At 40.7% G+C, this 17,580-nt stretch overlaps 2 protein-coding genes across 2 annotated transcripts; one reads left to right on the forward strand and one right to left on the reverse strand.

Annotated features, from left to right (window-relative positions):
• Positions 1 to 335: 335 nt before the first annotated feature.
• On the forward strand, positions 336 to 14,190 carry slc20a1b (solute carrier family 20 member 1b). The gene is made up of 11 exons (XM_057320799.1): positions 336 to 612; positions 1,658 to 2,396; positions 2,474 to 2,614; positions 2,708 to 2,793; positions 3,041 to 3,137; positions 8,762 to 8,881; positions 10,355 to 10,579; positions 10,662 to 11,208; positions 11,389 to 11,574; positions 11,938 to 12,022; positions 12,162 to 14,190. Exons 2-11 carry the CDS (start codon positions 2,057 to 2,059, stop codon positions 12,327 to 12,329), a joined length of 1,995 nt encoding a protein of 664 aa, XP_057176782.1. The 5' UTR covers positions 336 to 612; positions 1,658 to 2,056; the 3' UTR covers positions 12,330 to 14,190.
• Positions 14,191 to 14,836: 646 nt separating this feature from the next.
• Positions 14,837 to 17,169, reverse strand: si:dkey-200l5.4 (uncharacterized protein LOC795026 homolog). The gene is made up of 9 exons (XM_057320800.1): positions 17,036 to 17,169; positions 16,669 to 16,722; positions 16,253 to 16,285; positions 16,054 to 16,080; positions 15,766 to 15,807; positions 15,536 to 15,562; positions 15,361 to 15,384; positions 15,116 to 15,153; positions 14,837 to 15,030 (listed from the first exon to the last, which is right to left on the reverse strand). Exons 1-9 carry the CDS (start codon positions 17,091 to 17,093, stop codon positions 14,983 to 14,985), a joined length of 351 nt encoding a protein of 116 aa, XP_057176783.1. The 5' UTR covers positions 17,094 to 17,169; the 3' UTR covers positions 14,837 to 14,982.
• Between the last annotated feature and the right edge of the window lie 411 nt (positions 17,170 to 17,580).

Here is a 17,580-nt window from a genome sequence, read left to right on the forward strand (position 1 = left end):
TACTAAAATGTGTGTCACAAGGATTGCAGCTGATAGAAACATGCCTTGAAAATGTGTAAAAGGAACACAATGCAATTTATTTTGTTTTTATTTTAAATGTTTGTGATTTGCCAAACATCCTAATCAGAATCGCTTGTATTAGGTTCCGTGGTGACTCGAGTAGAATTTGCAGAATAAAATTCCTGAAAAAATGTAGTAGTCTTATGTTTGATAGGTAAATAGAGCCTTTTCCGCCTACTCACATTGCCAAATAAGGTCAGGGGCGCGGTTTATTGATCGGCGTCGCTTTCAACCAGAGACGGCCCCGCCCTCCCAGCAAGAATATATATGCCTTGCGTGGACAAGCAGGAACTCATCATCTGAAGCCGGTTGAAAGCGGTTTTTGTACATTTTCCATTTATTCTTAATCAGACATCCTTAAAAGCAGTGACGTCTCTGTCGCATTAGGTTTTAAATACGATATATCTATCCGACGTTAGTGCTTAAGGAAGAACGAGAAAATTATTATATTTTACCCCGCGCGCGCGGAAAGCGGCTACGGGAAGTTGACTGGGCGGGCTTCGGTGTCAAAAAGACTTAAAATCGACATTTCTTGACGAATTTGTTTGAGTGGTAAGTCAAAATAAATACTTTGAAATTAATATCGTAACTGTTAATGAGTCGTTTTTTAAAAACAATGATGTATCCTCATCTAATTTCATCGGTTAGAATGAGCGCGAGCTCGTGGCTTTTGTCAGCTGATGCGCTCTGGTCGGCTGTAAAACAGACGCACGGCTCTTTTAGTTTTAAATTACCCATTGTGAAAGCTTTTATGTATAAAGAACTTGCTTTGGTATCATTTTATTTATTTCCTTAAAAAAAGAAAAAGATTTATCATGTCATATTAGCTGTTAGCGGGTGAGAATGAATGACGACACGTGTAGTACGCACTACGCAGCCGGCGCGCGCAGCATGGATAAATACCGTCTTATCAACATACAAAAAATAATTTAAGTCTCATTTTGTGCGTTGTATTCATACGTCAGCAGAACTATATAATTTGGGAAACTGTCGATTGCAGTGATCTTCATTAGTGATTTGGTTCCTTGAGCAAAAACATTAGCGAGGAAGTGCGTGTCTAGCGCGAGCGGGGAGAACCCTGAACTGTGTCAACGTCTGCTTTGCTTGCCACATAAAGGCTGCATTACTGGAATGTGCTCGAAATGCACACGGCACAGTTGATCAGGCAGAATTCCTGTTTGTTGTCACAGAGCTTAAAATATTAATTAAAGCGGTGCCTTATGTTATATGGCTTGTAATACAAAGCGGTCCAATTGCCTTTCGATCTCGCGCGAGTTACACAGCATGGTTTCATTTTAGCATTCGTGTTATTACATCGGAGTGTTTCTCCTGAATATACATTTAACACATACAGTTGCCATATGGGCTTCAGATATATCGGATGCTCTAATTTTCGACGAGCCTTGGTGTGCGCCTCCTTTTTTTTTATGACGAAAGAGTTTTCGAGGGACCGTCAGCACCCCACTCTGGCTTAGAGTATTACTGTTGTGCTTAGCACATAATAGACTTATGTCCAACAAGTTCTGGCTTTATTTCTCTGCAGTGAAATGTTGCGTAATACGGGAACCTTCCCACTTTCTCCTCTCTTTTTTTTCAGGAATGATCTACCATTCACCCACCGTGTCTGTTGCACAATGGATGTCCTCTCTGTCTGCCTAATCGCCCAAGACAAAACAACCTGTAACAGATCTAGTCTATTCAGGGGATAGCAATAGGCCCTCACTCCACTTTCTCCCTTGACGTTATACATCAGTTTAGAGCAGAGCAGTACAGATTCTTTCTCTAGTGTCTGAACTGCTTTGATTTGCTGGTTTAGTGAAGGGTGAAGGTCGGTCTGAGGCAGAAAAAAAAATTAAGTTTACTCTAGTACCTCAATTATCTGGGGAGAAAAATCCAGTGTGCTGCTTAAAGTTATTTATTTATTAATACGTTGTTTCTTATCCCTGTAAAATAGTGAAATTCTTTTGTTTTTGTTACTTGAAATCCATCTCACAGAATGGTGTCGACAACTGTGGCCACGATAGCACTCGTGACCATTGGTTATGCTGCAAATTTGTCAGATTATCTTTGGCTCCTAGTGGTAGGCTTTATCATAGCTTTTATTCTGGCCTTTTCGGTGGGTGCTAACGACGTTGCCAACTCATTTGGTACGGCGGTGGGATCAGGTGTAGTTACCCTTAGACAGGCTTGTATTCTTGCTACTATCTTTGAGACCCTGGGCTCCGTGCTGTTAGGAGCCAAGGTCAGCGAGACCATCCGCAAAGGCATTATCGACGTGAACATGTACAACGGCTCGGAATATATGTTGATGGCTGGCTCAGTCAGTGCTATGTTCGGTAAGTAGCTAGGGTTTGTGCGTAATGTGTATGTGATGCTATCATGTATTTTCTGAATTTTCTTCATTACCCGTCAGGCTCTGCTGTATGGCAGTTGGCGGCCTCTTTTCTGAAGCTTCCTATTTCTGGGACTCACTGCATCGTGGGAGCTACCATAGGCTTTTCGCTGGTCGCCAAAGGTCAGCAAGGAGTCAAATGGCTAGAGCTGCTTCGAATTGGTAAGTCAGGCGTTCACACGGACAATTTTTTTAATAAACACTGTTGTCAGAATGTTGGTGACGTGGATTTCATTGATATTTTTTCTCTTATAGTTGCTTCATGGTTCCTTTCTCCTATCCTGTCTGGCATCATGTCTGCCATATTGTTCTACTTTGTTCGTATGTTCATCCTGCAAAAGGTAAATAATAAATATTTTAAAACTTGTTTCTGTTGAGTTACTCATGGATGGAGGTAGAATGACAATAAATAAGATGGTTTACAACTAGGTCATTCAAGGTAATGAGATATGGCCACCTTGATCAAAGTTCAGACAAATCTTTTTTGTAATTGTTCATTATCTCAGGCTCACTAGCTTAATCTGCCAAATGTAACCTAACATGCTATTTGGTTGGGTGTTGGCTAAGTCAGTATTTTGTCCCCTGCAGAAAGATCCAGTGCCCAATGGTCTGAGGGCCCTGCCTTTCTTCTACGCAGTTACAATGGGAATCAACCTGTTCTCCATCATGTTTACTGGAGCACCGAGTGAGTATTACTGTATTTCCCCTTTACTTTGCTTGTCTGCTAACATCCTAACCAGACGCCCAAACTCTGCCAGACTGTGTTTACAGTGCTTAAGGCAAAGCAGTGTTTAACCAGTGGGCTCTGGAGAGCTCAGTTGGAGCACTCATGAGGTGGAGTTTTTCCTTCTCCGTCATAGGAGAGAAAAAAAGTGGAATAAAGAATTCTTGTCCATTTGAAAGAACCATCAGCCTCATACTCAGTAGACGTTGAGAGCACCACATTTTTGAGTGCTATTAGCTGTTGAGCTCTAAATATTTTTTTTACCCATCTATTTTGAAACCTTGTTAAATTTTAACAAAGTTTAAAAACTTTCGCTCCTTTTTGTTTTCTTTTACCCACAGAGCTCAACAATTCAAGAAGTCAACTGGCCTGGGCCATTAAATGAAGGCCACAGGCCAGAGTGTGACTCAATATGCACCTAGTAGTGTGTACATGTATGCGCTCCCAGGCAGGTGCATCATTCACGCATGCACATAGCAGCTCACATAAGTTTTGTACTTTGGACACACCTCCTGCATCATTAAAAACATATGGAGAGTCTATAGCTAAAGGATGTATTTATAATAAAACCAGTGCCTTCAGGGGTATCTGAGGTTAAATTTATTTAATCCAATTTTAAAGATTAATGTTAACTACTTCGTCCATTCAGATGAAAACTTTATGCATAGTAATTCTTATCTGAAACACAAGTGCCGTTTCTAATCATTTGTAAAGATCTACCTTCTCTTCAAATTGAAGGACTGTCCCCTAGAGCCCAATTAACCACTCTAGTGTCACTTCAGGGCTCTGATTAAAATTAGACCGAAGTTCACTTAAGTCAAATTCGTCAGTTCACATCCAAAACATCATGTGGTAAAATACACTTAACATACACTCACCTAAAGGATTATTAGGAACACCTGTTCAATTTCTCATTAATGCAATTATCTAATCAACCAATCACATGGCAGTTGCTTCAATGCATTTAGGGGTGTGGTCCTGGTCAAGACAATCTCCTGAACTCCAAACTGAATGTCAGAATGGGAAAGAAAGGTGATTTAAGCAATTTTGAGCGTGGCATGGTTGTTGGTGCCAGACGGGCCGGTCTGAGTATTTCACAATCTGCTCAGTTACTGGGATTTTCACGCACAACCATTTCTAGGGTTTACAAAGAATGGTGTGAAAAGGGAAAAACATCCAGTATGCGGCAGTCCTGTGGGCGAAAATGCCTTGTTGATGCTAGAGGTCAGAGGAGAATGGGCCGACTGATTCAAGCTGATAGAAGAGCAACTTTGACTGAAATAACCACTCGTTACAACCGAGGTATGCAGCAAAGCATTTGTGAAGCCACAACACGCACAACCTTGAGGCAGATGGGCTACAACAGCAGAAGACCCCACCGGGTACCACTCATCTCCACTACAAATAGGAAAAAGAGGCTACAATTTGCACGAGCTCACCAAAATTGGACAGTTGAAGACTGGAAAAATGTTGCCTGGTCTGATGAGTCTCGATTTCTGTTGAGACATTCAAATGGTAGAGTCAGAATTTGGCGTAAACAGAATGAGAACATGGATCCATCATGCCTTGTTACCACTGTGCAGGCTGGTGGTGGTGGTGTAATGGTGTGGGGGATGTTTTCTTGGCACACTTTAGGCCCCTTAGTGCCAATTGGGCATCGTTTAAATGCCACGGCCTACCTGAGCATTGTTTCTGACCATGTCCATCCCTTTATGACCACCATGTACCCATCCTCTAATGGCTACTTCCAGCAGGATAATGCACCATGTCACAAAGCTCGAATCATTTCAAATTGGTTTCTTGAACATGACAATGAGTTCACTGTACTAGAATGGCCCCCACAGTCACCAGATCTCAACCCGATAGAACATCTTTGGGATGTGGTGGAACGGGAGCTTCGTGCCCTGGATGTGCATCCCACAAATCTCCATCAACTGCAAGATGCTATCCTATCAATATGGGCCAACATTTCTAAAGAATGCTTTCAGCACCTTGTTGAATCAATGCCACGTAGAATTAAGGCAGTTCTGAAGGCGAAAGGGGGTCAAACACCGTATTAGTATGGTGTTCCTAATAATCCTTTAGGTGAGTGTATATTCTCATAATCACACTTGGGTGTAATTTACAGTAGATCTGTAACACAGCCAGCTCAAAGGGATCATCAAAATTTCCCCATGTTTTACTCACCCTCAAGGCATCCTGACTGAATATGGTTTTCTTCTTGAAGAATAATATATTTTACTTCCAAACGGTAGAATGAGAGTGAATGGATGTTGACTTTTTGAAGCTCCAAAAAGTGCATCCATCGATCAAAGAACTGCTCGACACGGCTCCGTGGTCTTAACGCAGGTCTTCTGAAGCGAATCGATGCGTTTGTTTACGAGAAACATCCATATTGAGAGCGCCATTAACGTTGATGTCTAGCTTCAGTCATCTCTCGAATGCGCGTGAACCAGAGGCTTGTTTTTCCGGCAAATGGCAGTGACGAAAGCTCCCGCCAGAGTAGACCCTATTGGAACAAAACGAAAAATGCAGCGTTCATCACCGGAACTTACACGCCTGCGTCATCTGCCGGAAAAACAAGCCTCTGGTTCACGCACATTCGAGAGATGACTGAAGCTAGACATCAACGTTAATGGCGCTCTCAATATGGATGTTTCTCTTAAACAAACGCATCGATTCGCTTCAGAAGACCTGCGTTAAGACCACGGAGCCATGTCGAGCAGTTCTTTGATGGATGGATGCACTTTTTGGAGCTCCACAAAGTCAACACCCATTCACTCCCATTCTACCGTTTGGAAGTAAAATGATATGTGGTATTATATCTCCGACTGGATTATTCTTCAAGAAGAAAACCATATTCAGTTAGGATGCCTTGAAGGTGAGTAAAACATGGGGAAATTTTGATTTGGTAGTAAAGTATCCCTTTATCACAAGATTGTCCCGATCTTTGGCCAAACTTAGTTTTGTCATCTGATGTTGGATTAGTTTTAAAGGCATCAGACACCACCCCTTCAACCCCATACCCCCCCCCCCCCCCCCTCAGCCTGTTCAAAGCAGTTCTCTCAGGTTTAGAGCGTCTATCCCAGGACAGGACAAAACCAGCAGCCGCCGGGGGGGTTGAGAGACTTGCAGCATGTCATGAATTGTTGATTGCCCTCTTTTGTCATCTGGGGGCAATCATGCAGCAAGCATGTCCTGTACAAATCCAGTCAGTATGTGACAAGGTGGAGTTTCCTCGAAACATCATATTTGCAATCTACTTGGAACTCCCTGTTTGTCTGGTTTGATTTTAACTGCTTGTGCAGTACGAGGGTTGTGTGGTATAACACATTCTAACTCGCGTACTGTCACGTGCGCTTAACCTGTTCCAGCCAGTTCGGTGTGGGATATGCAGGTTAAACGCTTCAAAGTCAAGGGTTAGGGTTAAATTCTCCCTCTCCTCAAACATGGTTCCTCTAAACACTTTGGTAATCACGTGAACTCTACCACAACCCACCTGCCCCTAGATTCAGGACATGGGCTTGCAAGTAATGCTGCAACCGCAGTGCCTTGAAAGTTCTCCCCGTGCAAAGCATGACTCAATCTCCCTTTTATTTTTTTATTTGAATTACTATTAAAATTGAACAAGCCATTGTTCTCTGATCTAAACTTTGTATAGGCCATTTTTTATTTTCTTGACTAACAAAACTAGGATTTTAAATATAAAAACTGTTATTACGAGCAAAACACTGTGATTGGCTACACCCTCCCACCTTCAGGACATGATGCTTGTTTTCTGGTCTGCTTCCCTTTTTGCAAAAACAGACAGTGGGTTGTTTTTGTTGCCGTGGGGATGTAAAGCAAACACAAGCCGGCAGTAACTGAGCTCACGGATTTGAAATGGAACGTTTTTACATTTGTCTAGACTCATTCAGCGTTACCCCAAACAGTTTACAGTGACAATAACGTTTTTGTTTTGAACTTTGGCTTAATTTGAATGTGCCAGACGTGGTGTTTGGCATGAGCCGTTATACTGGGTGTGTCACTGCCACACACCAAACAACTTTCTGGCAGTGACTTTATGGTGTCTGATCGTAACATTAGTCTGCCTTTATTGCACCATAAGGTTAATTTCATTATCAAAATGCTTGGAACATTTTCCATGGATATTTTACATGCAGCAGTCAAAGAGCATATGAGGCGTAAACAACCCATCCCACAATGACTCAACCCATCATTCCGTCACCATGATGAGGCATTGTGCTTAGCCGAGTCTAGAAAAACAGCCCGGGTTGTGTAATAAAGGCTGCGGCATAGTTTTTATTGTGAGCTACAGCAGGAAATGAATCCACTTCCATTCATTCATCCCACTGCATGCTTGCGGTATTGTTGTTACCCTTTGTGGGATGTGTTTGTCAGACAAGCTACGTGGGTACAGTCATGGATTGATTCCCTGTTTACCCCACAGTGTACAGACTGCATTTTATGTGCTGAGCATGAAGTACAGTAGACAGCCATAACAAATAACAACACATTCCTTTTTTTTTTTTTTTGAGGGGGCGGGCTTTTGTTTCTGTCACTCAACCCCATACCTTCACTTGCCACACCTGGTCTATCCTTAGATGTTGCCAGATCATTCCAGTTTTGGGAAGTTCAGCTGCTCTGCCTGCAGTTTCTCGTCTCTTGGGGAGCTTGAAATGGAGTTGCATAACCAAAGATCATGCACGTCTCCTGCAGGAGCGTGAGCATGTGGGAGGGCATGAGGGCTGGAGAGTTTATACCCCTCTGGCCAATTTCCTCTTATCTCACAACCTTGTTGTTTGCTATTTTGCTTTGCCAATGCCAGCTTTTTCATTTGACTAAATTCCCTGTACTTTTAACACATTTCATTGTTGGTTTTTTATCCCCATGGGGAATTTCTAAATGTCTGCCTGTCCTGCCAGAAGTCGTCTTTGGGAAAGCTGCTCATATTCCTTGCCACCGCAGTCTTGGCTCAGATATAACCTTTCTGCAGGAGTGGTAACATTTTTTTCCCCTCCTTCCTCTTTGTGAGATGGGGGGGTGGTATCGAGCCGCAGTAGCCTTTTAAGGCACCCACGCTTGCTGACCATATGCTACAGCGGCCTTTTGCGTTGTCTTGTGTCAGTGCTACTTTTTGCAGCTTGTCACAGTCGTGTCTCGCCTTGAGGTGTTACATAAGAGGGCAGGCCCTGTGCTTGCATTCTGTATGCAGCCAGGATATTTGACACTTTGTTGCAGTTGTTTTGATTTCTATAGAACCTTAAACGAGTTTTGTTTGTTTATACCATTTCCTGGAAGACCCATAACTATAGTTATTTTAATTGAACATGATCAATGTTAGCCCTGTGGTGTGAATACTTTTCTTTCCCTAAAGATGCATTCCTTTTCTTTTGAAAGAGTGCAGAAACTGTAAAACTTTTGCTACATGTTGTGATTTCTCACTTGTTAAGGCTTCAGAACTTTTACTAACAAATAGAACACACTATTTTTAATACAGTTTGTTGTGTTAATGGTAGCACATGCTGCCTGTTGTCTCAAAAGCCCATTTTCCTTTCTTTCCCTCCACTGCCTGTGGACTGCAGTGCTGGGCTTTGATAAGCTGCCCTGGTGGGGAGTGCTGCTCATTTCCATCGGCTTTGCCATCATTACAGCCATCTTTGTTTGGTTTATCGTCTGCCCTCGGCTCAGGAAGAAGATCGAATGTGAGTATCAATGTTTTGTTCTTTTTATGCTTCACATGATAGAATAAACCTTCGTTAGTTCAATCAATCATATCCAGTTGCCCAATATAACTGTATAATATAATAAAATATAACAATATAGTAAAATAGTACAAATTGATGATGTGGTGTGGAAGATGTGGCAGGATGACAAAGTGTGATGATGGGTGGGGTTCTGCCAAGATATGTGTCGGGGCCACTGCAGATGTTTTCTCAGATTGGATTTACTATAGTTATACCCTTTATGACATAAAAAATGTAGAAATTTAAAGGTTTTTATTTGGGGTATATGCATAAGCACATAATTTGTGTATGTCTACACATTTTTAAGTAGGTATTTTTCAAGGTCCTATTACACTTTGGAGAGCAATGTATAGACGAGCAAGATTTATTAGCTGTGGGTCAAGCACCAGGTGCACTAATGCCCCACAGATTAAAGATGTTGGCAGTAGATAGCTGTTTTAATCCGATACCTAGACAATACACTATTGCTCTAAAGCATTGTTTGTGTAGTTGTATGATTTTCTTTATTCCGTTAGACACACAAAGAGAAACTGCATATTGTTTTTTAATGTGCAGATTTTCCATAATATAGGTTGAGGCTGTCATATTCCAAAGACAACAAAATGATGATTACAATGTTTGTGCCAAGTCGTTTTACATTCCGTAGCTTTGAATCTTATTTGCATTGAGTTAAAAAAAGGTGCATCTTGTTAGGCCAAACATTATTGGTCGCGTTGACGTCACATTTTCTGTTTTAAAAAGCTGGGAGTTCATAATAGAAAAACGCTCGGGACACGATGTCCACACTGCTTTCAAGTATTGAATCTTGAGGTTATGAGGGGATCTCTGTTTGTGTCAATGGAATTTATGTTGTCTATGCAGAACAGGATAGTCTGGCCGTGTACTGATGCGTCCTATTTGGGTCATAGCGATACACTAATTGGTCTTTGGCTGGTGGATTTGAATAGCTTGTGGTCAAGTTAAGGTGTTGACAGTGAGTTAGTTCAGATGAAAGATGTGAGTTGCCATGTAAGTGACATGTCTCGTGCGAAAATAGAAAACATGTCCTTTAACGCTTCCTATGACAGATAAATGAGTGATGTAGCACGCTATGTCAGACTGTCCCTAAAATGTAGGTTGTAGTGACTGTTTAGGCAAACAGATTCGGGGACAGTCACATGATGGCTATTTGAATTTCAAGTAATGTTGTTTACCAGCTCTTCTGCTTATCGTAATTGAATGTCACAAATGTTTGCTTAAAAGAAAATTATATCTGCATATATTATACATCTTTTTTTAACCATTCTGCTGTCCTAGAATGTATTGCGTGGTTTAATCTGACCTCGTCCTTGATTTCTGATCAGTTCTGAAGTTTTCTGTAGTAATAGCCAAAGCCAATATGTACTGTCATTTGGTGTTTGGCAAGGATTAATTTTGGATCCTGGCATGCAGGTCAAATTAAGTCTTCCAGCCCATCTGAGAGTCCTCTGATGGAGAAAAGTGAACTGCTTGATGCTCACAATCCCATCCTGAAGCCTGTCCCTGAGGAATCAAGTGTTGCCCTTTCCTCTAACACCTCTCCACCTCCTGCCCATGAGGAGCGCAGGGTCACCTTTGACATCGGTGATACAGATGACGCCGATCACAAAGACTGCAAAGAATCAGAAACGAGCAATGGTAAGTCTGTGGTCTGTCTTGACCGTCAGGTCACATGGTTTGTGTGATGCTTTGTAGATTGATCATTTAACCTCTTTAACAGTTCCAAAGATGGCCCAGGTTCACTTCACTACTGGTCCTCCTCAAATTCCAAGCAACGGTTACACTCAGTACCACACGGTTCACAAGGACTCTGGCCTCTACAAGGACCTGCTGCACAAGCTCCACCTGGCCAAAGTTGGAGACTGCATGGGCGAGGGCGGAGACAGGCCTATTCGCCGCAACAACAGCTACACTTCCTACACCATGGCCATCATCGGCATGCACGGAGACTTCAAGCCCAAGGAAGCTGACTTCCGCGCGTCAGAAGATGGAGACAAGGAAAAGGCCGGCGCGCAGGAACGGAAGCGTGTCCGCATGGATAGCTACACAAGCTACTGTAACGCCGTGGCGGAGAACGGTACACCTGACAGTATTGGGGAGGCAGAGGTCACCTTGGAGGTGGTCGACGAAGATGCTGGGAGCAGCCGTAGTTCTTTGGAGGAAGACAGAGCGGATGCTGACAGGCCCGAGGTGTCGATGCTCTTCCAGTTCCTGCAAATTCTCACTGCCTGCTTTGGCTCCTTCGCTCACGGTGGAAATGATGTCAGGTAATAAAAATGAGTTTTAGTGGTGCTCAGACTTGAGTGTCTCTGGATTTGGGCTGATAGTAGGGTGTATACAGTTGCTGCATTAATATTGAAAACGCAGTATGTGTTTACTGTGATTTTACAATCTTTTTTTATAACTGACAGTCCAGATTGTAATAAGTCTTTATTTTTTACTTTCAGTAATGCAATTGGTCCTCTGGTTGCTCTGTGGCTGGTCTATGACACCGGCAATGTTATGTCAAATGCACCAACTCCAATCTGGTTGCTTCTGTATGGAGGAGTGGGCATCTGCATCGGTCTGTGGGTTTGGGGCCGTAGAGTCATTCAGACCATGGGCAAGGACCTGACCCCCATCACCCCATCTAGGTATTACACACACACACACCATATCTTATTTTGTTTTTGAGAGTTAACGTGCAACACCGTGTCTACACCGGACGTGACCGGCACGACACGACAACAGCTCGCGTCGCTCTGCATCCATTGTGGACAAAATGTAAAATTATAATAGGTTCTAATGCGTTCTATTGTCTTTTATCGTGTCACACCGCATCCGGGGTAGACGCGGTGTAATCTTTTAAATGGATTTGTATCCGATAAATTACACCAATTTTTTTAAAGCCAATTTTTGGCTTTGGTTAATGTCTGACCTAAGCACAAAGTTACAACACCTGCATTGCAGGCTCTACCCATCCTCCTACTGACAACAATGTTTTAATTTCATTTCAGTGGTTTCAGCATTGAACTTGCCTCAGCCGTCACTGTCGTGGTAGCTTCCAACATCGGTCTTCCAGTTTCCACCACTCACTGCAAGGTAAGCTAAGCGCACATGCAAACAAACCGATGCAAAACATGTCAGCCAGAGACCATTTGAATAAGGTTGATGGCTTCAGCCTGATGATGAGGGCCTAGCCTACTGTGACTGAGCTTAAATCTGCGTCATGTTTTTTCAGGTCGGGTCAGTGGTGTCTGTCGGTTGGCTGCGCTCCAGGAAGGCCGTGGACTGGCGTCTGTTCAGAAACATCTTCGTGGCCTGGTTTGTCACAGTGCCTATCTCAGGCCTGATCAGCGCTGCCTTAATGGCTCTGTTCTACTACGTCATTCTACCTACACCTCCGTGAGGGACCCAGTGAAGATGCAACCAGGAGCACCAGAGAGAGTTGGAGAGCGTTTCTCATATCAGCCATCTTTATTTTTATCAATGTTTTCCATTCATTCCTTCGATGGATGGGGAATGAAAAGCTTGTAATTTTGGGCTGCATCATTTCCTGGTTGCAGTGCATACCCGTGCACCAGGTCACATGCTGTGAGAGAATATATCTTCTGTCAAACAAGAAAGGTGGCCATCTGAATTCTCGTGTACATAGTCAAAATCACCATGTTGATGTTTTTTATGTAATTATGTACAGAACTACTAAGTTTTTTTTTAAGGTAAAAGAACAATTACAATACAGTACTAGCCTTTGTTTGACACATTACATTCATAATTGGTTAAAGGTTGCCTAGTTGAAGCAGTATTTAGGTCCAGATGAGTTTAGATTTTGTTTGTTTACTGTACATTTGATAAACATATCAATTTTTTTTACAAGCAGGCCTTACTTGTCGAAGTTGGCCATATGACTGTCAGAAATAGAGCCTTATCAATTTTGAGAATGTTGATTTGCCAAAGGAAATTGGTAGTTCCTTAATATGATTTCGGTGAACTTTTTAGCATGTCTTGTTTTATTTTTACTTCAAGTTACACTACGGACCCGAGCAGCAATCGAAGCAGATACATTTGAAAAGAATTCGACCCCAAAGGCAATTCTGTACTTGTTCTTTTAGCCCATTGTAATTATTTGTATCTTTCTTTAGTGGAAAACGTATTTTCTGCACCACTGTAATTGAGCTGTTAATATTTTGCCCAGCGTTTCTAATAACAGGGACTATTATAATAACGGACCAAGTCACGCGTGTAGGTACTCAATTAAACATTCATTAACTCCACCTCAACATCCGCTTCGAAGACTTAAGGCACGGAATGTTTCGAATCCTCTGCTGTAATTACTATGCTCTTAACGACTCTCTTAACTGAAATGTGTTCCCAAATGTTTGCTGTAGACAATTAATCTCCATATGGTGGATTATGTCCCTTTGTGCTCGGTGACTATGTGCCACTTGTGTTGAATACGGATGAAGTGTTACTAAGAGACCCGAGCTCTGTTTACTAGAGGAACGTGTCCCAGGCTTAGTGCAGGGGCCAATTGTAATGATCCTTTTTTGGAATATTAACTATTGATGTAAGTTAATAACGATCAGAATTTCCCTGTCCAAAATAGCGATTTATATAAAGAAATTCAGTTTTTGGCTATCCTCAAGAAATATTATTATTTAACACTAAACATTTTAATTTCTACTATATCAAAAAGTACGAACGAGTCTCTTCTCTTTTGAGAGCATTATGCTAATGCTTTGCTGTGGCATATCAGAATGAGTAATGCAGTGAATAATGGAGTGAAGTTTATGCTGGAAATGAGACCTTCACAATTCCTGTAAAACTTGATGGCATTCTGCCTTCTCATACATACTTCTGTAGTACTGCAGAATTATACCAATTCACACACAGTGTATGGGTATATACATATGCGTATGTACATGCACAGGGTTGACATACCAACCCCTACAGCAACACAATAACTTTAAATAAATAGGCTAGGTGGTGTTAAATGATGCATTTTTACTGGTTTGAACTGAAGCTTGTAGTAGCTCCATTAGCAGTGTAAAACATAATTACAGTCCTTTGCAGGATGTGAGGGATTGCACTGCTGTGATGTCACCTTTTGGTTGCTAAGCTTAACACATTTAGACCTTCTATAGTTGCTGTAGTTGCCTTAAGTTTTTTTGTTACCAAAGGAAAAAAAGGATTGTTCTGTTGGCAGTTTGTAGCTTATATTGTCCTCAGTGGGCTTTGGGGATGAAATAATAAAGTCTTTTTGAATATAAGCTGTTTGCCTGTAATTTCTTTACGCTAATGGATCATATATGTGTATATATATATATATAATTATCTAAGCTAAATGGTATTAGGCAGTAGTTTTCCACAACTGACTAAACTTTGCTATGTGATAAGAACACCCAATTTTCTTGATCTAAAATCAAATGCTGCTATTTTTCACATTTTTACTATTTTTTTACCATTTTCTTAGAAATGTATCAACATTAAAGTAAATTGTGACTTATGTACTTTTATATGCATGTGACAGCATAAATGCCTCTTTTTGTTGAACAAGCAGAATACTACAAATTAACAATACAAAACAATAACAATAAAAATGCTAAAACTGAGTACATAATTCTATTTAGAATTTTCCAGTCCTTTTGAAGAAGATAATTTATTCTCATCATGCGGGATGAGGTGGAGGTGCATCTTTGGTCTAAAAATAAGCCATGACAATGCAGACAACGAGCGCTGTAGACGGGACTGGCCTGGATATACAGTAGTTGTCCTAGATATACTCTACCTACATCTGCTACTTAAACGGTTTCCTCTTAAGAGGCTGTAATTATAGAACACTGTAAACCTCCCATTTAATCACCTGTTAGTAAACGCACTGAAATGTTCTCTTTTGTTAAGAATTTTGTACACTGGTGAATGTTTTCAGGCTTTATTTGAAAAAGCAGTGATCTTTGATATGTTGTGAAAGGAGGTCACAATACACGCACAGGTTTGTTTCCTTGTGCCAGGTGGTGGATATATAGGTTTAAAATATATAGATTCCCATACAGTAAGTAAGCCTAGGACTCATAATATCCCATTTCTTCATCAAAATATAAGGGGGTCGTCTGTGGAAAGAAAAGGTGAGATATGTTGTGACTTCAGACTTAAACGTGACTCCTTCAAATAATGTACCCAACATTTTCTACTCACCGTACTTTCCACATTCTCCCCAACCTGCTCATTGTGTTCTAAAGGACAAAAACACATGGTATGTTAAAGACTGGAAAAGGAGACAGAAAAAACGTGCCATAAAAGAGATGTACTAAAAACAAGTAAACAATGTTAAGATAACATGAATAAAGCAATACATTAAAGAGATACCACAGACGTCAAAGGTTGATTTTGTAGCCTTTCACCCCTTATTAATCCAAATGTAGCCTATTAAGTATACTCACTGTAGCCCTCAGTGTTTGTCATTTCTAAAACAAAGACAACAAAGTAAACATGTCAGCTTTGGCAATGGTCAAGGAGGTTAATGTTATCAAATGTGTAACCGCTGCACTGTAAGTGGCACTCTGTCGCCCTCGTGCGGTGATCAGTGGATCTGATGGGAGCGCGCATTGCACTCACCTGCGGTCTGACTTGCGGCGTTCTCTTCTGCGTCAGAACAGAAATTACGTAAGTGTTTCGGCACGTGGGATGGCTCAGTACAAGTTGTTCACATTTTGTATCGATGAATAACGTGAAGGTAACAGGATTATAATATTGTAAAAGGTTTAATAGATACAATATATAAATTGTTACAGTTAGAACTTTCCCGGACTGATTTAGACATTATGTTTTTAAATGTAAAATATTACCTTGATTTCCTGTAGTGCATGTCAATGCCCCTGTTTCGTCATCTATTAAATTAAGAGCAATGATGTATAATAATTCATTACATTTATATAGCGCTGTTCTGGGTACTCAAAGCGCTTTACATGGAGGGGGGGCAGAATCCACCTGGATGATGCGATGGCAGCCATATTGCGCCAAAACGCCCACCACACACCAGCTTATTGGTGGAGGTTATATGATTTAGGTTATATGAGCATTAATATCACCTAAATAAATGATATGTAGAAAGTAAAGAAAAAAACATTTCTTACCATCTAATTCTTCATCACTTTTATCCTCTGTAATAAATATTAAAATACATATAAGTGCAATTCATTATTTATTTAATCTTTACACGTCCTATGTTTTATATGCACATCAAATTAAGCATCTGATTGTTACACAATATTTTGAGATAACTTTAAAGAATTAATTGATATAAAAAAAATTAATTGATATAAAATGTGTTACCACGTTTTTCTGGTGTAGTGCGCTCTTCAAACACTAGGGGGGGAAATCACATTTTTGGACACATAAGCAACACTTTTTTGACGTGTAACACTTATCTGATGTTACTGCATCAAAGATAACAAAATATTAAACCAGCTGGCACCTGCACTTTACTTTTTGAATCTTTGCAATTATTTATTTATTTTTGGTATCCTTCAAGTTTCACAGGTGTGCAAAGTAACCACATAATGATTGAAAAGTATGTGGTCTTTGTCTTTAAAATACAAATACATTCTTTACAAATATCAAACAAAGACAACAGAGTGGCATAAGGACCTAAATGTGTTTAGGGCAGGTGTATCAGGTTGAAAAGAAAAACAAAGATACGTGAAATAAGCAAAAAATATATATTATTATACTGGAAAATACAGTGTTACCCATTTCTTCAGATGATTCGTTGCTTTCAGCGGATTCCAGGGACACAGACGCCACTAGATGTGGAAAAAATAAAAATATATACTTTACCAAATTTACATAATATAATTCAGAGTAACACCTATTTACATAATTTTGTACATTAGTGGTCACTCAAATAAAAATTTGAGTAACTGTCAATACAAAAATACAAAGAATACATTTTTAAAAATTTATCAAACACATCATGCATTTTCTAATCAGGAAACAATGAGTCTGAACGATTTTAGCTGCATTTTTATTTTATTTACATCACTAAAAAATAGGTAGTAAACTACACATCCCTCAGTATGCAAATGCTTAGCCTACTACAAAATTGTAAACTCTTACCATTGTGGAAACCTGCCACTGCAACAAAGAGGATAATAGGTACAACAGTTTTCATCATGGAAGAATACAGCAGATGCTCAACAAAACAGTGCTAGATGTCGTTGTGAGCTTTGTATCAAGCATTTTCCAGTCCGTCTTTATAAATGCTGCCGGGCATCACATGCTTTGGATGGACAGGCTCATCTCTGTCTACCTGCCAGCAGTTGGGTGGCACATCTCTCCCGACACACAGATGTGGCATTATTTCAACACTGAATGACTGTCATTGTTGACTCTCTGATCAGTTGTCCAGTTTTTGTGGTGAGTGGTGACTGTGGTGTAAGTTTGGGATGGATTTGCTGGATGTTGTCTTGTGTGTTCAAAATAAAAGGTCATTTCCTCTATAAAGTTGGTGTGTTTTACTAAAGGAAATCTGATGTCACTGAAGTTGGCACATGGGCATTGTTGCTGTGCTCACCACGCAAATATATTTTGCACAAAAGTTGTAATAGTTAATAGATGTAAATGTAATTTTGACTGGCATTATGTTAGGGCTATGTTGAGCC

Source organism: Triplophysa rosa, linkage group LG22 (genome assembly GCF_024868665.1).
Source record: "Triplophysa rosa linkage group LG22, Trosa_1v2, whole genome shotgun sequence".
In the NCBI taxonomy this organism is placed as follows: domain Eukaryota; kingdom Metazoa; phylum Chordata; class Actinopteri; order Cypriniformes; family Nemacheilidae; genus Triplophysa; species Triplophysa rosa.

What these genes read in the sequence shown, in the direction of transcription:
- si:dkey-200l5.4 (XM_057320800.1), bottom strand. Translation starts at nt 17,093, where the DNA reads ATGATGAAAACTGTTGTACCTATTATCCTCTTTGTTGCAGTGGCAGGT. An exon ending in AAGTGATGAAGAATTAGATG is followed by an intron (nt 15,808 to 16,053) that starts GTAAGAAATGTT and finishes TTAATTTAATAG; the next exon opens with ATGACGAAACAGGGGCATTG. An exon ending in CGCCGCAAGTCAGACCGCAG is followed by an intron (nt 15,385 to 15,535) that starts GTGAGTGCAATG and finishes TCTTTGTTTTAG; the next exon opens with AAATGACAAACACTGAGGGC.
- slc20a1b (XM_057320799.1), top strand. Translation starts at nt 2,057, where the DNA reads ATGGTGTCGACAACTGTGGCCACGATAGCACTCGTGACCATTGGTTAT. An exon ending in GCTAGAGCTGCTTCGAATTG is followed by an intron (nt 2,615 to 2,707) that starts GTAAGTCAGGCG and finishes TTTCTCTTATAG; the next exon opens with TTGCTTCATGGTTCCTTTCT. An exon ending in GTATGTTCATCCTGCAAAAG is followed by an intron (nt 2,794 to 3,040) that starts GTAAATAATAAA and finishes TGTCCCCTGCAG; the next exon opens with AAAGATCCAGTGCCCAATGG.